The sequence below is a fragment of the Eptatretus burgeri genome, chromosome 17 (assembly GCF_056783735.1).
Source record: "Eptatretus burgeri isolate ZD-2024b chromosome 17, Ebu_testis_v1, whole genome shotgun sequence".
Classification (NCBI taxonomy): Eukaryota; Metazoa; Chordata; class Myxini; order Myxiniformes; family Myxinidae; genus Eptatretus; species Eptatretus burgeri.
Genome location: NC_140977.1, coordinates 3,687,205 through 3,714,871, shown reverse-complemented (window position 1 = coordinate 3,714,871; position 27,667 = coordinate 3,687,205). Strand labels below are relative to the sequence as shown.

The window sequence follows — 27,667 nt, the reverse complement described above, 5'->3', positions numbered from 1 at the left end:
TATTCATCTTATCAAATTATACTTATAGATAATTTGATATATTAATTGTATTAATCTTAATAAATGATAGAGAATGAGTTATATTAATTTTATTAATCTTAAATGATAGAGAGAATGAGTTATTAGTTGTATTGATCTTAAATGATAAAGGGAATGAGTTATATTAATTGTATTGATCTTCACAAATGATAGAGAGAATGAGTTCTTAATTGTATTAATCTTAACAAATGATCAAGAGAATGAATAATATTAATTGTATTAATCTTATAAAATTATACTTGAAGAGAATTACTTATTTTAATTGTATTTATCTTATCAAATCATACTTAAAGAGAATGAGTTATTTTAATTGTATTAATCTTATAAAATTATACTTGAAGAGAATGAGTTATTTTAATTGTATTTATCTTATCAAATCATACTTGAAGAGAATGAGTTATATGAAGTGTATTAATGTTATCAAATCATACTGAAAGAATGAGTTATTAATTGTATTAATCTTAACAAATGATAGAGAATGAGTTATTAATTGAATTAATCTTAACAAATGATAAAGAGAATGAGTTATTAATTGTATTAATCTTATCAAATTATACTTGAAGAGAATTAGTTATTTTCATTGTATTAATCTTATCAAATTATACTTAAAGAGAATGAGTTATTTTAATTGTATTAATCTTATCAAATCATACTTAAAGAGAATGAGTTATATGAAGTGTATTAATTTTATCAAATCATACTGAAAGAATTAGTTATATTAATTGTATTAATCTTAACAAATGATAAAGAGAATGAGTTATTAATTTGAATTAATCTTAACAAATGATAGAGAGAATGAGTTATTAATTGTATTAATCTTAACAAATGATCAAGAGAATGAGTTAATTGTATTAATCTTAACAAATGATCAAGAGAATAAGTTATTAATTGTATTAATCTTATCAAATTATACTGGAAGAGAATGAGTTATTTTAATTGTATTAATCTTATCAAATCATACTTAAAGAGAATGAGTTATATGAAGTGTATTAATGTTATCAAATCATACTGAAAGAATTAGTTATATTAATTGTATTAATCTTAACAAATGATAAAGAGAATGAGTTATATTAATTGAATTAATCTTAAATGATAGAATGAGTTATTAATTGTATTAATCTTAACAAATGATCAAGAGAATGAGTTATTAATTGTATTAGTCTTATCAAATTATACTTGAAGAGAATTAGTTATTTTAATTGTATTTATATTAAATCATACTTAAAGAGAATGAGTTATATGAAGTGTATTAATGTTATCAAATCATACTGAAAGAATTAGTTATATTAATTGTATTAATCTTAACAAATGATAGAGAGAATGAGTTATTAATTGTATTAATCTTAACAAATGATCAAGAGAATGAGTTATTAATTGTATTAATCTTAACAAATGATCAAGAGAATGAGTTATTAATTGTATTAATCTTAACAAATGATCAAGAGAATGAGTTATTAATTGTATTAATCTTATCAAATTATACTTGAAGAGAATTAGTTATTTTAATTGTATTTATATTATCAAATCATACTTAAAGAGAATTAGTTATTTTAATTGTATTAATCTTATCAAATCATACTTAAAGAGAAAGAGTTATATGAAGTGTATTGATGTTATCAAATCATACTGAAAGAATTAGTTATTAATTGCATTAATCTTAACAAATGATAAAGAGAATCTTCTTCTTCTTCTATCGGCTGCTCCCGTTAGGAGTCGCCACAGCGGATCAACCGTCTCCATTTCTCTCTATCTCCACATCTTCCATTGACACTCCAACCACCCGCATGTCCGCCCTCACCGCATCCATGAACCTCTTCTTTGACCTTCCTCTTCTCCTCCTGCCTGGCGGCTCCATCCTCAACATCCTTCTCCCGATAAGCTCCACTTCCCTCCTGTGCACATGTCCAAACCATCTCAATCTCGCCTCTCTCACTTTGTCTCCAAACCGTCCGACCTGCGCTGTCCCTCTAATATACTCATTTCTTATCCTATCCATCCTCGTTACTCCCAACGAGAATCGCAGCATCTTTAACTCCACCACCTCCAGCTCCGCTTCCTGTCTTTTTGTTAGTGCCACCACCTCCAAACCATCCAACATAGCTGGTCTCACTACCGTCTTATATACTTTCCCCTTCACTCTTGCAGCTACCCTTCTGTCACAAATCACTCCTGCAACGCTTCTCCACCCACTCCATCCTGCATGCACTCTCTTTTTCACTTCTCTACCACACTTTCCGTTACTTTGGACAATTGATCCCAAGTATTTAAATGCATCCACCTTCCCCACCTCAACTCCTTGCAACCGCACCATATCACCACCCTCCCTCTCATTTACGCACATGTACTCCGTCTTACTCCTACTATCATTGCCCTTCTCTCCAGTGCGTACCTCCACCTCTCTAGGTTCAGCCTGCTCCCTACTCTCCCTACAGATCATGATGTCACCCACGAACATCATAATCCATGGAGACTCCAGTCTGATCTCGTCCGTCAACCTGTCCATCACCATTGCAAACAGGAAAGGGCTCAGAGTCGATCCTTGGTGCAATCCCACTTTTACCTTAAACCGGTCCATCATTCCTACTGCACACCTCTCCGCTGTCACACTGTCCTCATACATATCCTGCACCACCCTCACATACTTCTCCACCACTCCCGACTTCCTCATACAATACCACAACTCCTCTCTTGGCACCCTATCATAAGCTTTCTCTAAATCCACAAACACACAATGTAACTCCTGGCCTTCCCTATACTTCTCCATCAACATTCTCAAAGCAAACATCGCATCAGTGGTGCTCTTTCCTGGCATAAACCCATATTGCTGCTCACAGATCATCACCTCTCCTCTCATACAAGCTTCCACTACTCTTTCCCACAACTTCATGGTGTGGCTTAATAACTTTATGCCTCTGTAATTACCACAGCTCTGCACATCACCCTTGTTCTTGAAAATCGGAACCAGTACACTTAATCTCCACTCCTCCGGCATCCTCTCACTTTCCAAGACTTTATTAAACAATCTGGTTAACAACCCCACTGCCATCTCTCCTAAACACTTCCATGCCTCCACTGGCATAACATCTGGGCCAACTGCCTTTCCACTCTTCATCCTCTTCATAGCAGTCCTCACTTCATCCTTAAGGCCCTGTCACACCTTGACGTTTTATCCAGCGTATGCCGACGTATGAAAAATTTGGCGAATACGTTATGGGTAAGTTAAGATTAATACGTTAAGGGTAAGGTAAGTTATGGGTAAGTTTGTGTACGTTAAGAGCACGCTGAAGCACGCTGGCATACGTCGTAGTAAGCCGAGCTCCTCGACAAATTTTGAGCATGCTCAAAATTTTTCGACGAATGCCAGCGTGTGACTCACACATTCCGCATACGCTGGCCATAAGTTGTAGGCACGTTATGCGATTGTTGACACACGTCGACACACGTTACTTGTAAGTTACTCAAAAGTCGAAATACGTCGAGGTAATGTCTAGCGTACCCGAAACTTATTTCTAACCGATGAGTAACGTGCTTTGAACCTATGTGTAACGTATCTCCAACGCATATTGACGTATGTAGACGTATTTTACGTCTTCCGGACGACCACAGAACTTACTGAACGTGTTTCTAACTTACAGCTACCGTATAATGGCGTATTGGCAGCGTTTAGGGGAATTGGTATATAAAAATGGGGTTCACAGGAGGAACCCGTCAGTGTTTCAGACTCCATGGTGAGTAGACACTTTGATGTCCAGTGCGGTTATGATTTGAATCGTCGAGCGGCAGCCTTTTAATAGGCTACGCCACGTGATCGTCGGCGATACGCTACCGCGCTATGCATATGTTAGACTATCGTTGGGCATAAGTTGTGAACGCCGACAACACGCTAAGCATTCGTTGGTATAAGTTATCGAAACGTTCTGTGTACGTTACTAATACGTATGCATATGTCCAACTCGTTATTATACGCCCAAAACTGAAAAAAACATCAATAGTTCAGCGTACGCCAGCGTTTTAGATAAATTTTGATACGTTTCCATACGCTGGCAAAATCGTCAAGGTGTGACAGGGCTTTTACTGATCCACCCCACTTCCTGATTCACTATCTCCACCTCTTCTAACTCTAACTCTAACTCTAACTCTCTCTCTCTCATTTTCTCATTTTCTTCATTCATCAGCTCCTCAAAGCACTCCATCCATTTTCTCAACACACTCTCCTCGCTCGTCAGCACATTCCCATTTGCGTCCTTTATCACCCTGATCTGCAGCACATCCTTCCCAGCTCGGTCCCTCTGTCTTGCCAATCGGTATAAATCCTTTTCCCCTTCTTTTGTATCCAACTTCTCATACAGCTCGTCATATGCCTTTTCCTTGGCCTTTGCCACCTCTCTCTTTGCCTTGCGCTGCCACTCCTTGTACTCCTGCCGACTTTCTTCATCTCTCTGACTATCCCACTTCCTTTTCGCCAACCTCTTCTTCCTTATACTTTCCTGTACTTCCTCGTTCCACCACCAAGTCTCCTTATCTTCCTTCCTCTGTCCAGATGTCACACCAAGTACCTTCCTCGCTATCTCCCTCACAACTTCTGCTGTCGTTGCCCAATCATCCCACCCATCTTGACCACCATCCAAAACCTGTCTCACCTCCTCCCTAAATTTCACGCAACAGTCTTCCTCCTACAGCTTCCACCATCTGGTCCTTGGTTCAGCCCTCACTCTCTTCCTCAACCTCACCTCCAAAATCATCCTATCGATGCTGTCGAGCTACACTCTCCCCTGCCACCACCTTACAGTCACCAATCTCTTTCAGGTTGCATCTCCTGCTTAAGATGTAATCCACCTGTGTGCACTTTCCTCCACTCTTGTACATCACCCTGTATTCCTCCTTCTTCTTGGAATACGTATTTACCACTGCCATTTCCATTCTTTTTGCAAACTCGACCAACATTTGCCCTTCCACATTTCTCTTGTTGAGACCGTACCTCCCCATCACCTCATCATCTTTATTCCCTTCCCCAACATGCCCATTGAAATCTGCTCCAATCACCACTCTTTCATCCTTGGATACACTCTCCACCACTTCATCAAACTCACTCCAGAAATTTTCTTTATACTTCATCTCACACCCCATATGTGGGGCATATGCACTGATGACATTCATCATCACCCCTTCAATTTCCAACTTCACACTCATCACTCGGTCAGACACTCTCCTCACCTCCAATACCCTCTTGACATAATCTTCCTTCAGTATTACCCCGACACCATTTCTCCTCCCATCCACACCATGGTAGAACAGTTTGAAACCACCTCCAATGCTCCTCGCCTTACTCCCCATCCACTTGGTCTCTTGTACACACAGTATGTCCACCTTTCTTCTCTCCATCATATCAGCCAACTCTCACCCTCTGCCAGTCATAGTACCAACATTGAAAGTTCCAACTCTCACCTCCACACTTCTACCCTTCCCCCTCTCCCACTGCCTCTGGACTCGCCTTCCCCGTCTCCTTCGCCCAGCAGTAGCACAATTTCCACTGGTACCCTGCTGACCACCGGTACAGGTGGCGGTCGTTGGTAACCCGGGCCTCGACCGATCCGGTATGGAAATTCGTTTTATTGTCCGCATAATGATTTGGCATCGGTTTTATGCCAGATGCCCTCCATGACGCAACCCGATCACCTTCGACTACAAAAGGGGATATGGTAAACCTATTCTAACGGGGTATACACCGGCCCAGTAAACACTGGTACTCATTTCGCCGACCTCGGAAGGATGACAGGCTGAGTCAACCCCCTGGTGTATTAATTCAGTGGTCCAAGGGGGCTTGAACTCAGGACCTTTTGGATCCTGATGGATCCCAAGCCACTGCGCCAACACCAGGCTTACTCATAAAGAGAATGAGTTATATTAATTGTATTAATCTTAACAAATCATAAAGAGAATTATTATATTAATATGCAAAGCCATATTTTGTGGACGTATCTCCTCCGAAACTACCTGACGGATTGTCGCCACTTTCGGCATGCGGGTGCTCTGTGGTCTAATGTACATCATAGACTATGTGAGATCGTGCCAGACGGACAGATTTGGGGATTTTTGGCGATTTTCTAATTTTTACATTCGTTTGCGTGGCTACGTGTGACGTCACTGCTGAGGCATAATGACGTCATGACATAATCAGTCATTACGTCTGTCGTCGACAATTTGTCGTAATGAGTCGTAAAGTCGTAATGCCACTCCAAGAAAAAAGCGTCTGCAATGTAAAACCCTCTTCTGCACATGCTGATGACCTCACAAGGTGCATTTGACGCAAAAAAAATGTAACAAGAAACATTGTATATAAAGAAATTGTCTAAATCACATTGTGAACACTGGATATATTGACGTCCTGACGAACCCTCACTTTCGAAACTTCGCGTGAAGCGCGGGTTTGGTTCGTAAGCTATTACCTCTGCCACCAAAAGTGGAAGATTATGTTTTCATCCCGTCTGTTTGAGTACAGGATATGAGAATTCTTCATCATCGAGATATATAGGGCCAAAAACGATACATGTATGTACATATAGGACAAAAACGATGAAAAACAATCTATAAATAGCATGATATTTCAAAAAGTTATTGGACTCGACATGTTCCACTCGATCAGGCACTGCATGGCAGAGGTATGTACTCTACCAAGGACACTTCTTGTATTAATTTATTAATCTTAAATCATAAAGAGAATGAGTTACAGTAAGTGTATTCAATTTCCTGATGATTCCACTGATTAAGCACAAAAGAGTTTGTTCATCCCTTAAATCCCAGTGAGAATGGCCTTGCATCCAAAAGGAATTTTGTACCGAGGTGTGATAGGTACACCTCGTGTTTGGGAACGATTTCGGCCGACAGGATATTTCTACACAAGTGGGACATTATAAATCTTTGAAAATGAATTCTAACAAGATGGAGTAGTGTGTGTGTGTGTGTGTGTGTGTGTGTGTGAGTTGCTGTGAGTAACTTATATTTCCATAAGTGGGTGGGTTTCAGGAGCAGAGACCGACCACACCTCAAGATATCCACCTCCATTGAAGTATCCATCCAAGAAAACAAACACACGTGTACGTGTGTGTACTTGTATGCACTAAAGTACTGGACAGTGGCGATTTATCTTGAGGTGTGCACTGTGCATGGTAACGTTGTACGAAGCTGGGATTGCCACTCACAACCTCAAACTTTCATTTTTTGTAGTAAGTGGTTGTTTCTTCACCCCTGTTTGCTTGTCTGTGAGCAGGATATCTCAAGGTTATGGACGGATTCGGACGAAACTTGAGGGACAGAGGTTGGGTGTGTGACAAGGACGAATTGACTTGGTTTTGGTGAAGATCTGGATCCGAATATGAGAATTTGTTTTTGTAAAATGATTCTTCACCACCGAGAGATGGGGGGGGGGGCAAAAACAATACGTATCTCGATATTTGAAAACGTTATGGATGAGGTGGATGTTGGTTCGGTGGCAAGAACAAGCCAATTAGATTTTAGTTCAGATCCAACCCATCAGTAGTATCCAAAATGTGAACTGTGCCCACGTCGGAGGTATGTGCTCTCCGTAGGAAGTCACTTCAATGCGAATGAACATTTGAAGGTGTGAAAGATTGTTCAGCAGTGCCAGCCCATCACTTCATTCTTCGCTGGAGATACTTTTCAGGGCAAAATGACTCATTCCGAGGAGCCTTTCAAATTGAAGCTCATGCATTCGAAGCAGGAACTCACACAAGGCCCTTTTTCAGGAAGACGTTTCCTGACAAAAAGCACGACGATGGTAGATTAGGCAAAGGCACCAGCAATGCTGAGTCCTGTGTTTGGATCGAGTGGATCCTCATTTTCAATGAACAAACCTGGCACTGATGCATTATTACAAGCTGGATTGTGAAAGCATTAAAGCAAACTGTGTATTTATTTTATTACAAGTAATGCATTAAAGAAAATATTTTACAGGAAGGTACAAGATTAACAATGGCAAACTGTAAGTCAGGATTTCCTTTCCATCGTCATCCATCTCTTCAAGTATCACACCAAACTTATTGGTCAGCACATTGCCAACAACGCCTATGTCCTTATTCCAAAGGTCTATTATCCATCGATGCGTCACAGGGGTGCTTCGCTCAACCTGGGAAGTGACGTTCGATGTTTACTGCGATAAATCTGAACAAATTTGCAGTCAGACCCATATTGGAAGAGCTGCCCTCAGTATACACAACACAGGCCTAGCTCTGATGGTGACCGCACGGACACGGACCATGTGGTGCTCGTACGAGTTGGGGACGGATGCGAGACAAGACTCCTCGTCGGCGGGCCAAAACGAAAAAGAAAAAAAAATCAATTATTCCTATTGACGATTACTCGTGTTTTTCCAGTTTACCATCGCTTTGACAGTGGCACCATGAAAAGGAAGACTTGGCAATATAGCAACAAATTTGTGCCTCGTCGTCACGTGTGTAACACAAGGGCCACCACTTCTGTCTTAATGTAAACGGGTTTCACTCAATACTTTTGCTACGATCACTTATTTATTCAAATAATGATTTTAGCGATAGAGATACTTTTCCAAAAACATAGATGAACCAAATGGAGCACAAGACCATGAGGTTCGGACATTTTGTTAGGCCGAGGCCCAGGAGGTAGGAATTACCGTTTGCACAGATTTGGTCAGAGCTGCAGACTACCTTCACGGGAATCGTGGAGTTGGTCATTGTCGAACAATACACAATGAAATGGCAGACGTCAGTTCAAAATCACCACAGATGAAAAGAGGAATGATTGCATAGGTGGTTAGTCCGCATAACTGACGATGGAGGAGTGCACGGAGCCTCCTTCACCGAGTCGTTGCACAGAGGGATGAAATGGCAGCGACGTTACGTGGAGTTAGTGGAAAGTTTAACGTTCGTTCAAGTTTTGAAGTATTTACCGGAAACGACGACATGTATAAACCACACCGACAGAAACGGTTAAAGTTCACCCGCACTCCTAGTTGAGATCGATCGTTTATAGTGACCCTTTATCCATAAGAAACATCCAAGCTGTTCACATTACAAGAAGCAAAGTTACAAATTTGAAAGAACGGACATCTCAAAAAGTGTCAGAGGTTAATTTAATATTTCACATCAGTGCAAAGCAGTCAGAAAAAAAACAAAACAAGAAACTTTCACATTATTCACATTATCAGCAAAATAGTCCAGCCTTTTAAAGATGTGACTTTCCCAAAGGGCCAACTTATCATTTTAATTTGATACGAAACAAGATGCAATGTGTGAACTTTCCCCCACCATCTTTGGGCAACATATTCAAAGGAGAGCGAGTGACGCGTTCACCCGGATCGAGTGCCCATTGTGATTAGTTTGGCCTCGTGTGTGTGTGTGTGCACGAGTGTGAAAGTTGATGTCTTAGTGACTCGACTGTGTTGTCCTCATTGAAGGGGGTGATGCGATGGCATGAGGCTTACTGAAGTTAGGCCTTGTTCGATGATTTCTGCCCTCTTGGCCCCTTCATGGTGACTGGTCCTGAACTCCAATATCTTCCCTCCATCTTGTTCTCGAGCCTTTGGGTGTTGAGGGACAGAGTCGTTTTATCTGTTGTTTTCCAAAGCTGTTCGAGAACTTGAGACCGGGCTTTGCAACAAATGTCGATCACTTTGTATGGCGAGACAATGGGCAAGCACAGGCTTGGGGGAAGAAAACTGATACAGGGGTTGAGGTGTCCATGCACCAGGAAGTAGTCGCTGTGACGATCGCTCAAATCGAGAAGGTTGAAAATCCTTGAACATTTTCGGCATGTTTTGCAGAGGAAACATAGAGATGGAAGGACGCTTGGCTGGTCTATCTAGAAGTGTTTCAGAGTCTGTGCAGAAAGGGTTTGAGATGGACGTGATGAGGGGACATGGCGGTGGATGAAGAATGGATAATTCATCATCTGTTGTTATATCCTCAGTGTGGACGCGAGATGGGGCTGAAGAGACTGCTGACAAAGACAAAAAATAGACAGGCATTGCAACAGGTCATCAACACAACGTTAGAGCCAATGCTTGCAAAGTTCATGTTCAAAACGATCAAACGGTTGAAACCACTTCGACGTTGGGCTACATGTATATACAACAAGCTCAATCCGTGATGATCCGTCTTGCACTCTTCACACAACTTGAGAGAGACAGAGACACAGAGACACAGAGACAGAGGTATATGGTTAACATTACCTTTATGGAGAGTGACGAGCTCCTGCTTCTTCATCTTTCTTGCGGGCTTGTACACCCAATCTAAATAGTGCAAAACAGTAGAATTGATACATTAACTGAACACACTCATTCACTGTGCATTTTCACTTCACCAATGAACCGTTGCCCTGCAGTACGAAAAACACTTTTAAACTCCTTGTTGGTTAAATCTTCTCGATTGTACCGCACCACCTTCACTAGGTTAACGAGCAAATGACACGATAACAACACACCGCACTTCACACCACATATCTCATTTTACAAGTTGTTTACGGATGTTAAAGACCTGACTGTACCATCCAAAGCAGGATGCTTGTTCGTCATCGAGGTCCCATATGCTAGCTCATTTCCAAGTTATTCTAAAGGATCTCAGTTAAGCTTTCCTACAAAAAGCCTGGATGTGAAAAAACAAGACCAACTTTGACTGATGAGGATGGCAGAGAGAGAGAGAGAGGAGGAGAGAGGAGAGAGAAGAGAGGAGAGAATGCCCAAGCAAGAGCGTACCAGGAAACATCTTCTTGTGTTCGTTCGCCAGCATGAAGGCTTGATCGTAATACGGACGTTTCAGGTCCTCCCTGAGGGAATGCCACACCTTCCCCAGGGCCTTGCTCACTGCAGCGTTGTCAAAGTTAGGAAGCACGTTGGCCATTTGGCGGCGGTGTGACTTCGCAAACACCATGAATGCATTCATGGGCCGCTTGATGTGATCCTTACGGTCGTCTCTCTCCTGATTGATGACCTTCCGAGCTGCAGGGATAAAGACAATTATGCAATGGATGGGGTTGAATAGTGGGGCAGATAACAGCAACTTTTGAGAGGAATCGTGCAAATGATGATACAAGCATCAAATTTGGCACATTTGTTCTCCAGGGGATTCTAATCAAATCTGCCTGATTGGCCATTTGAAAATCTAAGATGGCGGCCATTTTTCAACGTGGCCGCCAAGTTAGCCTCCTGAAGTTGACTTTTTGCTTCGACGTATTTGTAGTTGTCCGATTTCCATGATCTACGATTCCTACGACCTCATGGACTGGAATCCATCGCGCCTTGGCTCCTTGGCCAAAGACAATCCACATGTTCTCAAGACCTCGTTCCTGTAAGGATGGCAGTACAGATATTGCTATGACTAGTACGTCCGTGTCATTAGCCTTAATGATAATGGACTTGCTACCATCCGTCGTTGCATCCCTGGCGTGTACAAATATTCGAGTGTCAGCTTCTTCATGACAACATGGAGACACAGCATCCAGTGACTTACTTGTGTTGCTAATGGAATCTTCTCCTTTTGTGACAATGACTGTGCTTGTCATCTGTGCTTCACACATCTTTTCCGCAAGGAAGTGAAACAGCTCAGTCTTGTTTCTGTCATCTCGAAGAAAGCTTCTCCAGTTACTTGGGGTCTTATTGGTTCCTGTCACTCTTCTTCTGATTCCTTGCCCCCATTTCGACCTTGCCTCGGACTTCAGACTTGACTTCTTGTACACATCAAACACTACGTCCACCCTCTCGTACCTGGCACCATAGGATTCCACCTTTGGGATGATGTCTTCTTTAGCATAGTCATCAAATATCTTTGAAGTGCGTGGAGGTCGGGCATTAATAAGTGCTGAGCCATCAATGATGACTGCATCTCCCCTTGGTTCCCTGTCTGGGATGTTCACTTGCGCTTCAAGAATTTCAGCCAGCTGTGACTTCTGACATGTATGAAGCTTGCCGCTGTCACTGAGAGATACAGGGTGTGACTGATTCTCATCTATCTATAATTCCAGCAATTTCTGTGTGTCTGTCTGTCTGTCTGTCTGCGGCCGCCGTTTCTCGACAACCGCCGGTCCGATCTGATTGAAACTTGCCAGGAATATTTCCGGGGCCCCGCAGATGTGCCTTCGAGGTTTGATGTCAATCGGACGAGCGGTTCCCAAGTTTTGGCCATTTATCTGTCAACCAATGACAACACATGGTGCTATGACGTCACAATTCGTTTTTTTGTTGTTGTTGCACAATTGACGGTCCGATCTGATTGAAACTTGCCAGGAATATTGCTGGGGACCCGCGGATGTGCCTTTTCAAGGTTTGATATTAATCGGACAAGCGGTTCCCAAGTTACGGCCATTTATCTGTCGACCAATGACAAGACACGGTGCTATGACATCATGAATGACTTCACAATTAATGTTTGTTTATTTTTCTTTCTTTTTTGCACGATTGACGGTCCGATCTGATTGAAACTTGCCAGGAATATTGCTGGGGACCCGCGGATGTGCCTTTGAGGTTTGATATTAATCGGACGAGCGGTTCCCAAGTTACGGCCATTTATCTGTCAACTAATATCTGCGAGAGGGGGACGGGATTACTCTGCATTACTGCAGAGAGTGCTTTCACATTTTAAAAGAAAGATTTCTGGGCACTCAGTGTCTGCTCATGGTGTCTGCTGTTGTTGGTTGCATCTTTCATACCAGACATGGCCTTGTATCCAGCTACTAGACGACTCACTTCGGGTCCAGCGACCATCCACCTATGAAGTGCTGCCGGGTCTTCTGTCAACTCAATTGCTCCTCCGTCACCTTTGATGACTGCATTATTTTGCTCGTGGGCTTGGTCAATTGCCAGGGCAGAGAATTCTCTTCTCGACTTGTGGATAACGAAGTTCCCTTTGTGAAACTCCCTGGCCACATCTGGATGTTGTTGCTCAAGCGACATCATATCTCGGAGGGGAACTGGGATCCATCGCGCATAATTGACATTGTTATTCGCAAAGAAGTAAGGCGCCAGTTCTGAAAGTGCTTCACGGCACAGGTTGAAATCTCCTTCTCTGAATGAGCAGATCAGGGTGAATATGGTGAGCTCCATGTCCAGCACCAGACTCCAGAACTGGAACTGTGGACTCTCTTGCCTCCGTTGTTCACACCAATCTTCAAAGGTTAGATCTGATCTGTTAGACTCTTCAGAGCGGTAGTCATGGTATGCTTCCTTAATCAGTTTGTACAAGCTGCATGTGGCTGACTGCTGAAACAAAGGTACTACCTCTAACACTACACCCCATGCATAAGTAGCTACTACTACATACATGTTAAGTCATGCAAACGTATGAAAATCATAAACAAATGTGCAAAATCAGAAAAAGTGTGAGTCAGGGGGCTTTAAAAACAGGAAAATCCACTCCAGCAGGCTTGAAAACATAGGAATCCACACTTAGATCATGCAAATCGGACAACTACAAATACTTCTAAACAAAAAGTCAACTTCAGGAGGCTAACTTGGCGGCCATCTTGAAAATGGCCGCCATCTTGGATTTTCAAATGGCCAATTGGGCAGATTTGATCAGAAAGCCCTGGAGAACAGAAATGCCAAATTTGATGCTTGTATCATAATTTGCACGATTTTTCTACTGTCTACTACACTAGAAGGAATGGGAATGAGATGGAAGGTCCGTGTGAGAAATTTACCCTCCCAGAAATGTTCAAGTGATGGATTTCAATTGTAATGTGACTTATCAGCTTCATGTTGCTATTGTTATGTATTGCTTGCAAGTTGTAACAGTCAGAAATAACAAAATTAATGTATTACGCACGACACCAGATTTAGCAAACGTGCAATTCCTAAATATTTCTAGAAGTTGATTCACCAAGTTCATCCCTTATTATCAAAAACATTTCTCACACTGAAAAAACAAAGGAATTTGAAAACAATCTTGGAACTATTAAGGCTCTAAGTGTAGGTTCAAAACTTCTCAGGTTGTTTAAAATATATATATATATATATATATATATATATATATATATATATATATATATATATATATATATATATATATATATATATATATATATATATATATATATATATTGTTACGGTTGTGGAAATTCGCATTACACCATAAAGAGTCCTCAGGTGAGATATATCGGTAAGTTCATGTGTAGTTAGCCCAAACCCGTAGTATAGAGGGAATATATGTGATCCATTCAGGCTGCGACACTTCAGTTAGCCGTTTTTCTTTTGCTGTAGTTAATTTGGTGCAAAAACAACAACGAACCTCGCCACAACCAACATCTCAACGATCACGCCATTCACTACACGACGCCGCCTTCCACAACTACGCTACCACATCTTCGCCACTCGCCATTCAACGAGCACCGTGCGGGCGCGTGCAAGAACAAAAACCAACAACGCTTGTGGGGTTTTCCCGCCTGATGCTTCCGCATGAATCCACCCCCACCATGCTTGGTGTGAAGGGGAGGGGTGCGGCAGCTCGCTCCCGATTGGTGGATGCACGGCGTGAGGCGGTCGGAGTGGGGGCACGCCCCCCTTCGAGAGCTTTCTAGAAACGCCTCGAAGGAAGGAGGAGCCAAGAACGGTGCGGGGCGCGGGGCGGAGCCTGCACCTACAAAAGGCGTGGGCATGAAGAGTCGTTGTTGGTTGGTTGTTCCCTTGTCCCAGTTGGAGGCTGAAGGCTCTTGGTTCGTGCAAGCGATTGACAAAAGGCGTGGATGTAAAGGTCGACGAGAACGTCGTTCCCTTTCCTGTTCCCTTGTCCCTGAAGGGGAATTGTGGAGAGTGGTGCTGATAACGCCAAGGTCGGAGGTTCTGTTCGTTCGTCCGAGCTGTCGAGCGGACCACACGAGCGATGCGCGGCACTTGCTCGCGGACCACGCTGGAGGGACTTGGGACTTACGGTCGCCAAGGACTCGACACGCTCAGGGAAGTCGCGACTTCCTTTTCTTTTGGGGTTTTGTGTAAATGTCTGTGGGTGGTGCCAGTCTTGTAAAGTAGAACTATTTAAGTGTTGTAATAATTATATTCGGTTTTAACTCTTTCCCTGCTTCCTTATGGCTGCATATACGTGCTTGTGTGTGTGTGTAATAAAGTGCTTGCTTGTTGAACTGTTTTCCCATTTCGCTTCGTCTTTTCTTTTATTGAATCTCCATCTTGCATCACGTAAGGGATTGGTCGTGGGTTTAAAACACCCGGTAATTAATCGGAACCGTCAAGGCCGACGATAACTTCTTCTTCTTCTTCTTTCGGCTGCTCCCGTTAGGGGTCGCCACAGCGGATCGTCCTTATGATCCGCATAGTGATTTGGCACATGTTTTACGCCGGATGCCCTTCCTGACGCAACCCTGGTCGCTTCTTACGACACAGGGATATGGTACACCTATTTTAACCGGGGTATACACCGGCCCAGGCCACTGGTACTCATTTCGCAGACCTCGGAAGGATGACAGGCTGAGTCAACCCCCTGGTGTATTAATTCAGTGGCCCAACGGGGCTTGAACTCAGGACCTTTTGGATCCCAAGCCGCTGCCCTTACCACTGCGCCAACACCAGGCATTTAAGGCTGAATTGTCAAGGCCGACGATAACTCCGCTTGGTTATCCCTGTAATACGGAACGAACCGCTTAAGCGGTTCGTGTCCGGAGTCGGCCTGTGGCGTGGTCCCATCCCTCGGCAGATTACCCGCGCGGGTACTTAGGTATATCGACATTCGGCGATTCACCCTATCTCACGCGGGTGGACTGCGTAGTGGTGGGGTTAAACCCCCACCCGTGACTGGCTCCTGGCGGTAGTTCCAGGAGGGTCATGACTGAATTGTCCGTTCCGGTGGGCGAGGCGGCCGCCATTCGAGTCAAGCGGCCGATCGCACGCCGGCGGGCACGAATTCGCAACAATATATATATATATATATATATATATATATATATATATATATATATATATATATATATACATATATACATACATATATATATATATATATATACATATATATATATACATATATATATATATATATATTTTTTTTAATCTGCTAATGATGTTGACAGAGTCTTCATTTTTAAATAAATATCATTTCTTTTTCGTCAGTGAGACACCGTGCACTGTCAGGCTGAGAAAGAAAACCTGGTACGGCGGAAAGATCCCGAAACACACCGATAAGAACTTGCGACGATGGCTCAAGCCGAGAAGGTTCACAATCCTTCAACGTTCCAGGTACATCTGGTGGAGGGAGTGAAGAGCTGGAAGGACATGTGGCTGCAAGATTCAGAGGTGTTTTAGAGTCTGCGCAGGAAGGCTTCGGGGTGGAGGAAACGAGGGAACAGGGCAGTGGACGTGCAACTGAAAACTTGGTTCCACCGTCGGAGTGCAATGGGATGGGAGAAACTGAAAGAGAAAACAAGAAAAAGAGCGATCAGAGATTGCAGACCCTCACCTGGACTTGTTTTGTGTGGCAAATAAACGGAAAGATGGACTAAATGAAAGGTTTAAAATCTAAATGATCCAGTTGTAAAGGTCAAAGTTCTTGAACTGCCACTTTATAACTGTTGGCAGTGATTACTGGGTATCAAGACGTCCCGCTTCTCTTGGACACTCGACCCTGACCCATGACGTTCATTATTATGCAACTGAATTCAGAAAGGGATTAAAATAAATTCAATTCAAATCAAATGGAAGACCAAATAGGTACAATCCGTCATCAGGAGGAACCTGCATAGGATTCGTATTTCAGCTGCGACTACTCTACCCTCAAACCCATCCAGGCACAGCCAAAGTGAGTGTTATTCAAAAAACAATAAAATTAAATTAAAAAAAAAAAGAAACCCAGATCCAAAAACATAAATAATTCTGGCTGCCAGAACATGTATCTGATCAAGTTGAAATTTAAAACATTTATTCCCCATCACTTCCAGATCATAATTGTGAAGTTTCACATCAATTGATTAAGCAGTTCCCCAGAGAAAACAGTTAATATTTTTCTTCAATCCATTATGGCTGACAAACCATGTAACCTATCAATTATTCCTTAACAAACTTGTACACCCATGGCTTGAGGAACATTTGTGTGAAGTTTTTCCTCGATCTGTTCGGCCGTTCTGGAGAAGAAGAGTTTAAGAGGTTTTAGGATAAATCCAAGATGGCTGCCAAACCATGTGACCTATGATGTCATGTACAGTGGGGAGAACAAGTATTTGATACACTGCCGATTTTGCAGGTTTTCCCACTTACAAAGCACGTAGAGGTCTGTAATTTTTATCAGAGGTACACTTCAACTGTGAAAGACGGAATCTAAAACAAAAATCCTGAAAATCACATTGTATGATTTTAAAATAATTAATTTGCATTTTATTGCATGAAATAAGTATTTGATCACAGACCAACCAGGAAGAATTCCGGCTCTCACAGACCTGTTAGTTTTGTCTTTAAGAAGCCCTCCCATTCTCCACTCATTACCTGTATTAACTGCACCTGTTTGAACTCGTTATCTGCATAAAAGACAGCTGTCCACACTCAATCAATCAGACTCCAACCTCTCCATAATGGGCAAGACCAGAGAGCTGTCTAAGGACATTAGGGACAAAATTGTACACTTGCACAAGGCTGGGATGGGCTACAGGACAATAGGCAAGCAGCTTGGTAAGAAGGCAACAACTGTTGGCACAATTATTGGAAAATGGAAGAAGTTCAAGATAACAGTCAATCTCCCTCGGTCTGGGGCTCCATGCAAGATCTCACCTCGTGGAGCCTCAATGATCATGAGAAAGGTGAGGGATCAGCCCAGAACTACACGGCAGGACCTGGTCAATGACCTGAAGAGAGCTGGGACCACAGTATCAAAGAAAACCATAAGTAACACACTACGCCGTCATGGATTAAAATCCTGCAGCCCACGCAAGGTCCTGCTGCTCAAGCCAGAGCATGTCCAGGCCCATCTGAAGTTTGCCAATGACCATCTGGATGATCCAGAGGAGGAATGGGAGAAGGTCATGTGGTCTGATGAGACCAAAATAGAGCTTTTTGGTTTAAACTCCACTCGCCGTGTTTGGAGGAAGAAGAAGATGAGTACAACCCCAAGAACACCATCCCAACCGTGAAGCATGGAGGTGGAAACGTCATTCTTTGGGGATGCTTTTCTGCAAAGGGGACAGGATGACTGCACCGTATTGAGGGAAGGATGGATGGGGCCATGTATCGCGAGATCTTGGCCAGCAACCTCCTTCGCTCAACAAGAACATTGAAGATGGGGCGTGGCTGGGTCTTCCAGCATGACAACGACCTGAAACACACAGCCAGGGCAACTAAGGAGTGGCTCCGTAAGAAACATCTCAAGGTCCTGGAGTGGCCTCGCCAGTCTCCAGACCTGAACCCAATAGAAAATCTTTGGAGGGAGCTGAAAGTCTGTGTTGCCCAGCGACAGCCCCGAAACCTGAAGGATCTGGAGAAGATCTGTATGGTGGAGTGGGCCAAAATCCCTGCTGGAGTCTGTGCAAACCTGGTTAAGAACTACAGGAAACGTCTGATCTCTGTAATTGCAAACAAAGGTTTCTGTACCAAATATTAAGTTCTCTTTTTCTGATGTATCAAATACTTATTTCATGCAATAAAATGCAAATTAATTATTTTAAAATCATACAATGTGATTTTCAGGATTTTTGTTTTAGATTCCGTCTTTCACAGTTGAAGTGTACCTATGACAAAAATTACAGACCTCTACGTGCTTTGTAAGTGGGAAAACCTGCAAAATCGGCAGTGGATCAAATACTTGTTCTCCCCACTGTACGTTATCCTTTTGTTCCTCATGGATAGGCGGTCATATATGTAAAGTTTCGCCTCGATCTGTCCAGCCACTTGAGAAGATTTTTGAAGGTTTTCTTCGTCTTTTTTGTTTGTTTTTTTCAAACAATATGGCTGCCGAATCACGTGACCGACATCAAATTTTTTTTGTGGACCATTTTCTCCCGAGATGACCCTCAAAAATGTTCATACTGATCAGATGCAACACTATACATATGCAATGATGATGTCACAACGAAGGCACCTATGATGTCATAAAAAAACATTCCCCACAAGGAGTACTTTCTTCGTGCAAGGTTTCAATTTTTTCCTTGGTGCGGTTTCAGAGATGGAGGTAGAAAGTTTTTCCGTTTTTCCAACATGGCTGCCACACCATGTGACCTATGACGTCATAATCCGTAAAACATTCTACACGAGTAGTAGCTCCTACGGGGAAAATTGTCTCAATCTGACGAGCGGTTGCAGAGAAAAACACTCACGTTCTGTGCAGACAAACAAGAAGACGACGTCATGCAGAGTACGATCATTGCAAAGTCCATAAAACAAATTTGATCCCAAAAGTAATTGGTGGTTGAATTCAGTGACCTGAAATATAAATCCTCTTCAAATTTCAAGTCAATCGGATTTAAATTGAGGATTTTAGAAACACCACCTTAGTTGCTGACAGACAAACAGACACGATTACAAAATAAACTAACCAATTACTTGAAAAATCTTCCATTTTGCAAGTAACAAACACACAAACAGACAAACAGACCCAAATACAATACCCTCTCCTCTGGCGAGAGTAATAAAAAATTTTTTTTTTTAAAGACAAAGAGATGAGAGATTATGAACAGAATAAATTACCTGTACAGTACTCATAAAGTCATCGATAAAATGGTCCAACAGTTACCTTCAACAACAGGCAACACATCCATACACCGCCCCATCTGTGGATAGCCCTCTTAACACTACTTATCCGAGTGGAGACAAAAGCAGGCCTTGTACAATGTACATACAGCACGTTACCTTTTTGTACGATGATGAGCTGCTGCTGCTTGTTATGCTTTCGTGTAGGTCTGTAGACCCAATCTGATGATGGGAAACAACAAAGTCGATCGATTAGGGCCCTGTCACACCTTGACGTTTTAGCCAGCGTATGGCAAGGTATCAAAATGTATGTAAAACGCTGGCGTACGCTGAACTATTGATGTTTTTTTAAGTTTTGGGCGTGTAATAACGTGTTGGACGTATGCATAACGTATTAGTAACGTACACAGAAGGTTTCAATCACATATAGATAACTTGTACCAACGAATGCTGAGCGTGTTGTCGGCGTTCACAACCTATGCCCAACGATAGTCTAACTTATGCATAGCGCGGCAGCATATCGCCGACGATCACGTGGCGTAGGCTATTAATAGGCTGCGGCTCGACGATTCAAATCATAACCGCACGAGACATCGAAGTGTGAAGCCGCTGTCACACCTTGACGTTTTAGCCAGCGTATGAAAAATTTGCCAAACCAAGCTGGCACACATCGAATACGTTATGGGTAAATTTTGTATACGTTAAGAGCACGCTGGCATACGTCGTAGTATGCTGGCAGACATCATAGTACGCTGGTATTCCATCATACGCCGAGAAATTTTCAACATGTTGAAAATTTCTCGACGTACTTGGCGTATGACACATGTTCCACATACGCTGGCATAAGTTGTAGGCACGTTACGCGATCGTTGACACACGTTACTCATAAGTCAAAACACATCGAGGTAATGGTTAGCGTCAGTGTTCCAGACTCCCTGGTTTTTTTTTTTTTTTCCTTCGGTATGACGGTGATGTTGACACTTCGATTTCTAGTGCGGTTATGATTTAAATCGTTGAGCGGCAGCCTATTAATTATATTATATCATAACCGCACTAGAAATCGAAGTGTCAACATCACCGTCACGCCGAAGAAAAACAAAACCAGGGAGTCTGGAACACTGACGCTAACCATTACCTTGACGCGTTTCGACTTATGAGTAACGTACAAGTAACGTGTGTCGACGTGTGTCAACGATCGCGTAACGTGCCTACAACACGTTACTCATAGGTTAGAAATAAGTTTCGGGTATGCTAAACATTACCTCGACGTGTTTCGACTTATGAGTAACTTACAAGTAACGTGTGTCGACGTGTGTCAACGATCGCGTAACGTACCTACAACTTATGACCAAGTGTATGCGGAACGTGCGAGTCATACGCTGGCATACGTCGAAAAATTTCAAGCATGGAAAATTTGTCTAACACCTGGGCGTACTACGAAAAAAAGCCAGCGTACTACGACGTATGCCAGCGTGCTCTTAACGTATACAAACTTACCCATAACTTATTCGACATGTGCCAGCGTTTTAGCCAAATTTTGCATCCGTCAGGCATACGCTGGCTAAATCGTCAAGGTGTGACAGGGCCCTTCACGGCTGCGCACCTGTCGATCTCAAGCTCGGATTATCGAAGTCCTTTTTTGCCTTGCATTTTGAACAATCTTAATTGTGTAAATATCAGTAGATAACATGGAGAAGAAAAAAAAAACATCACATGATAACAATATGCTGTACTTTATGGTAGATTAGCTAGATATTATGTGTGAAGGATTCAACCGTTTGCACTCAAAAGGAGTACGCAGGTGGGCCACTGTGGAATGATACCCTGACTAACTTGGATTCCAAAATTATGATTACCTTCACCTCCCAAGGTGGACAGAGGTTGTGTTTTCACCTCTGTGTGTGCATGATATCTCAAAAAGTTACGGACTAATTCAGAGGAAATTTGGTGGAAAGGTTGGGTGTGTGACCAGGATGAATTGATTAGATTTTGGTGAAAATCCAGATCCGGATCCAATAATCTTTCAGTGATTCTTCACCATTGAGAGATCAGGCCATAAACAATAAACAGCACGATATCTCAAAAAATTGTGGACAGATTCGGACGGCATCGCGAAGCATGAAGAACAAAATAAACATCGATGAGATTCATTCCTTAGACATATGCACAATCCCTTTGGAAGAGCAATGAATTCGACAAAACATTCGCACACACAGTGAGGATGTTCATGTGCAAGAACGTACCAGGAAACAGCTTCCTTTGTTTCTCCTCCAGCCTGCGAGCCTCTTGGTAATATGGACGTTTCAGGTCCTCCCTGAGGGAATGCCAGACCTCCCCCAGGGCCTTGCTCACCGAAGCATTGTCAAAGGTAGGAAGCGCGTTGGCCATTTGTCGGCGGTGTGACTGCGCAAACACCATGAATGCATTCATGGGCCGCTTGATGCGACCCTTACGGTCACGTCTCTCTTTATTGCTGAACTGCTCAGCTGGAGGGATAAAGACAATTATGCAATGGATAGAGGTTGAAGGAATGGGATGAGATGGAAGATTTGTCTAAAAGAACAAAATACGTTTCTCTCTCATAGTTGGGACAATACATCATTGTCATGAGGAAGTAAAAGGTGAAACGGACACGTGATAAAATCTAAGTGCCACCAATGCTTATAAAATGTCAAAAAGACATTCAATGTGTTACTTCGGTATAATAGCCTTCCTTTAAAAAAAAATAATAATAATAATAATAATCGGCGATTCCAAATGAAATCACCTTCCGTTCCAAAATGTCTTACCTTGATGAGTCACTCAACTCAACCAAACTGTCGGTTTAGCCACATGGTTCAAACAACTACAGTATTTCACATTGTATACCCTTAACTTTTCACTTCCTTGCTTACATCCAGACTTCACGACTACCTGGATGATGATTTGTCAGTGAGAAATTGGTTGCCACTCAATGTTTGTTTTAAAGATAGTAGAAGCACCCGCTCCGTTTGTGAGCAGCCTTGGTGAGGTTGGTGGGGGGTGAGGGGGTTGGACATTTTATGAGATTCATTCCTTAGATGAATCCTTAGATGCTAACAATCCTGGCCCCCCCCACCCTGTCTGCAAACCACTTGCACAGGTGTGGAGGGGGGATGTGCCCATGACCTGGGTACTACCAACACGTATGCGAACTTTGGTGGAGATCGGCCCAGCTCTGTTTCATTCCATGATGTTCAGACGTGTACAAGCATGCACACACGTACGTACACACCTTATTTAACTATAGTAGGATGAGAAGAACAGTCCAGGACAAGATTATGCATCTGGCAAAATATTCGGGTCATTGGAAACAATGCAATCCGATAAGGGAGGGAAAGCCTTTCGGACACGCAACACGCGCGGCTGCCACTCACCGACTTGGATCTTCTTGGTTGGCTTTGCAGAATTCGGACATTTTAACCTGTTGCCACGACAAAAAGTCTTTGTGATTTGCCGATTCAACTGCTTCGTGTTTACCACGCTGGAAGCGTCGGATTGAGAAACAGCGTCCCCACCTTTCGTTTCTCTCTCTGTAAAGACAATTCAACATGAAACATTTTAACAGTTGCTGAACCCTTTTCACAATGTATCGTCAGCTCATATCGGTGGTGCTCTGGTTAAAACCAAGGTGGCTTTGGAGGTCAAATCACGTGAGGATGGAACCCTGATAACATGCTGAGCGCACTTTCATATCCCACTCAGGTTAAGATGAAAAGGATTCAGCGACTATAAATGGATTCAGCAACATTAATCGACTATAAATGGACGAGGTGTGTGCGTTTTTTAATTTTTTTTTGGAGTACTGCTGGAGCATTCTGATGTGGAATGTGATGCACCAAAATGATCGTTATGATCTCCCAGGATCGATTAGCCTAATAAACTACAAAGAACCCGGAAGAACTCCGACGTTATAAACGCACGCCATGTTAAGGTGTAAGGAGAAGCTTAATAGGTCCTTCCACGGCATGGCATTCCATTTACAAAATAAAGAACATAAAATAATGATAATTTAACAAACCATATATTAAAACTAATAATATCAACAATAATAACACTAGTATCATTTGGCAAGAATAATAACGAACGTATCATCTCCGCCCTGGCCCAAGCACATCAAAGCTTGGTGAAAAGGCCTCAAGCAGTACAGCACACAGGTATGCCACATGGTTGTGAAGGCCAATGAAAATTTGGTCCAATGGACCAACGGGCCAACTAGTTCGGATAAACAATCAGGAAGTCAGCCTCGAATGTTTTCGGTTAAGAATTGCTCCAAATCAGGAAGTCGTGCAAATTAAGTGCACAACTACGAACTCTGTTACTCCGCCAACGGCAATTTCAGTGACGCCAAAGCAGCTTCACAGGAAGGATTACACTGGGTGGTTTGCCGTTGCGTTACCAGAATGGAATGGGTACGTTCGGCAAAAGTATGAGAAACAAAGCTGCCGGTGATGACCGATGATACACGCGTTGACGTTGTTGCCTTAACATGTCAAGTCTGGATAGGCGTTTGAAGGTCAAACTCCTGAATATACCTTAGAATACTGCTCAAGTACCTTGGCACGGCACACATGTGATTCTATGCGTGAAGGGGTTAAATCGATGAGATTTATTTATTTATGTGATGTCCACAGATTTTGGCACGTTGATAACACAACGGTAATGGTAGGTAACCCTCCTCAAACCGACGATGGTTTTCACTGCACAGTATCTGCTTTTTCTGGAACTCGGCTGGAACCCTCACCACGACACAATGTACAATTACAAAAATGTAAACTTCGATTCGAACCTAGAACTGCACCTTTCATTGCCCTTTTGAGAAGCAAAAGAGAGAGACAGTAGAGGGGTGATGGGTGAGGATTGGTTTCAGGAAGGAGCGGGTCTTCTCCATGCATCTCAGAAGGATGAACACCGGAAATGTCAACTTCTCATTGCTTCCCACGGTAGTTAGCATACCTCAAATCAACATCATGTTGATTCCATCAATTGTGAAGATAGCAAACAGCGACAAGCCACCAAAGAGGCAATGGGATAGAAGTGGCTTGCCTGAATTCCTGGAGTACCTGTTGGTGATACCATTTATACATCGTCTGGAGAGAAAGTAAGTCGATTTGCTCAGACACTTGCAGGTAATGCTTTCAGGAGAGCTCTGCAAAGCCACTACCGATTCCATTTTTAGAACGAGTCGATTCTGTGGCTTTTCTCCGAAAATACAAAATACTTTGTTGGCGCGAGACTGCGATTAGTCTCAATGCGATCTCACAAAGCAGACATGGTGAGGGTATGAATGAACAAGCGGTGCCAATGACCAACCTGTTTCATTCTGGTTGGAAGTATTGGGCTTTCCCTGGCTAATGGGAAGAGGCTCCGATGATTCCAGCCTCCGAACCATGGAAAAGCAAGTTTACACTCACGAACTAGCGGGCCATTCTTTCATGACTGCCGAAGCAACACTTCTTGGCACTGTGCCCTCACCTTGCCTCAGATAATCTAACAACACAATTCACAACAAAAAGTTTGGTTTCTGAGGACCAGTTTTATGACAACATAAGGAGATGAAAAATAGGGGTGCTCACCTGCTAGCGGCTGGATAAGATAACCAGGGAACCACTGGTAGACGTGGATGACCCACAAAATATATTATGGAGAAGAAAGTAAATACCGATGGAATCTTTTTTTAATGGTGTGAATAAACTTTGGAACATCATGGGTGATGAAGGTTGTGGCCAAGTTTCATTGAAATTGTGTGTGTGTGTGTGTGTGTGTGTGTGTGTGTGTGTGTGTGTGTGTGTGTGTGTGTGTGTGTGTGTGTGTGTGTGTGTGTGTGTGTGTGTGTGTGTGTGTGTGTGTGTGTGTGTGTGTGTGTGTGTGTGTGTGTGTGTGTGTGTGTGTGTGTGTGTGTGTGTGTGTGGCTTTGGAGAAGAAAGCAAATACATAATTAGGGGAAAACAAACGCCGTAGAACTCCTTAATCCCCAATTTTTTTTAATGTCGTGAAGAACCCTGAGGACATCACAGGTGATGAAAGTTGTAGTCGAGTTTCATCAGAATTGTATATGAAGTGACCAAGAAGAAAGCAAATGCCTATTTTGGGTGTAATTCCCCCCCCCCAGACCTCCTTATGGCCCAATTCTTTTTATTAATACCATAAACAAACTTTGGTACATCACGGATGACGATGGTTGTGGTCAAGTTTCGTTGGAAATGGTGTGTGGTTTCAGAGGAAAAAGCAAATACCTTTTTTTTGTTGGGGGGGGGGTCAAACCTGGACCCACTTTGACCCATAGTGGACCCCCCTTAGACACTGATCTTCTTAATGCCGTGAACAAACTTGAGTTGCAACATTTCAAGTACAATTTTAGCCAAGTTTGGTCACAATCCCATAAGCTGCTGGAACTATGTTCCAGGTGAGCTAAAAAAATGAACAGAAGTGGAAAACTTTCTCACTGTGATGACTCGAAATGCGTCAAACAACAAACTGCTTTCGTAAGCCTCGCATTATTGAAGCTGTTGGGGCATGTCAGAGCTCCCTGAAGGATCTCCAACCTTCCTGAAGAACAAAGCTAATAAAATCGGAAGCATAAATGACCCTGAAGGTTGTGCTGCGTGTCAGCAGAGTCTCAAAACATTCCTGCCTTTTTTATTTTTTAAACCTGCCATGCTATCAAGGTCTTAAATATAAATAACATTTCCCACCGAAGGATGCACGTGTAAATCGCTGAATCATAACGTCAACAATGTAGTTGGGGTTCAGACCTTTTTCTTGAGGGAACGAATCATCAATAAACTCTGACTTCACCTTCACCTTCACAATATCTGAAAAACAGAAATATTGTCAAACCAAAGTTAAGCTTAAAGAGCATTTCTGAGTTTCCAAATCGAACAATATCAAAAACACAACTTTAATCAACAGGAAAATGTGAACAATGCAACAACAATAACACTACCATAAAAAAAAGTATAGGGGCAATACCCCTGTACTGGGCTCGTAGCGGCTGGATAAGATAACCAGGGAACCAACGGCAGGATGAGATAACCAGGGAACCAACGGCAGGATGAGATAACCAGGGAACCACCGGCAGGATGAGATAACCAGGGAACCACCGGTAGGATGAGATAACCAGGGAACCACCGGTAGGATGAGATAACCAGGGAACCACCGGTAGGATGAGATAACCAGGGAACCACCGGTAGGATGAGATAACCAGGGAACCACCGGTAGGATGAGATAACCAGGGAACCACCGGTAGGTGGAGATAACCAGGGAACCACCGGTAGGATGAGATAACCAGGGAACCACCGGTAGGATGAGATAACCAGGGAACCACCGGTAGGATGAGATAACCAGGGAACCACCGGTAGGATGAGATAACCAGGGAACCACCGGTAGGATGAGATAACCAGGGAACCACCGGTAGGATGAGATAACCAGGGAACCACCGGTAGGATGAGATAACCAGGGAACCACCGGTAGGATGAGATAACCAGGGAACCACCGGTAGGATGAGATAACCAGGGAACCACCGGTAGGATGAGATAACCAGGGAACCACCGGTAGGATGAGATAACCAGGGAACCACCGGTAGGATGAGATAACCAGGGAACCACTGGTAGGATGAGATAACCAGGGAACCACTCATAGGATGAGATAACCAGGGAACCACTGATAGGATGACCCACAAAATTTGTAATGGAGAATAAAGAAAGTAAATCCCGATTTTTTGGGGGAAAACGCCGAATTTTTTTTTTTAATGCCAGGAAAAAAAACTTTGGTACATCACAGGTGATGAAGGTTGTGCTCAAGTTTCATCAAAATTGTGTGTAGTTTCAGAGGAGAAAGCAAATACTTATTTTGGGGGTGTGGGTCAAACCTGGCCCCAATTTAAACCCCGGTAAAACCCCCTTCGATCCCGCCCCGATGTTATTCAATTATGTGAACAAACTTGAGTTGCAA

The 27,667-nt window shown here is 42.9% G+C and overlaps 1 protein-coding gene across 6 annotated transcripts in view; it reads right to left on the bottom strand.

Moving 5' to 3' along the window:
* Positions 1–9,146: 9,146 nt before the first annotated feature.
* Positions 9,147–27,667, bottom strand: part of LOC147009132 (uncharacterized) — a 36,428-nt gene continuing 17,907 nt past the window's right edge. Inside the window, exons 5-12 of one of the 6 annotated variants that reach the window (XM_085862777.1) lie at positions 26,470–26,529; positions 23,092–23,247; positions 21,940–22,182; positions 19,856–19,918; positions 16,205–16,435; positions 10,784–11,026; positions 10,262–10,321; positions 9,147–10,029 (exon numbers count right to left, since the gene is read on the bottom strand). In XM_085862777.1, coding sequence (XP_085718903.1) covers positions 9,638–10,029; positions 10,262–10,321; positions 10,784–11,026; positions 16,205–16,435; positions 19,856–19,918; positions 21,940–22,182; positions 23,092–23,247; positions 26,470–26,529 — 1,448 coding nt within the window. In that variant the 3' untranslated portion in view covers positions 9,147–9,637. The remainder of the gene's footprint in view (positions 10,030–10,261; positions 10,322–10,783; positions 11,027–16,204; positions 16,436–19,855; positions 19,919–21,939; positions 22,183–23,091; positions 23,248–26,469; positions 26,530–27,667) is intronic. The other 5 variants (XM_085862778.1, XM_085862780.1, XM_085862781.1 and 2 more) reach the window with 5 other exon arrangements.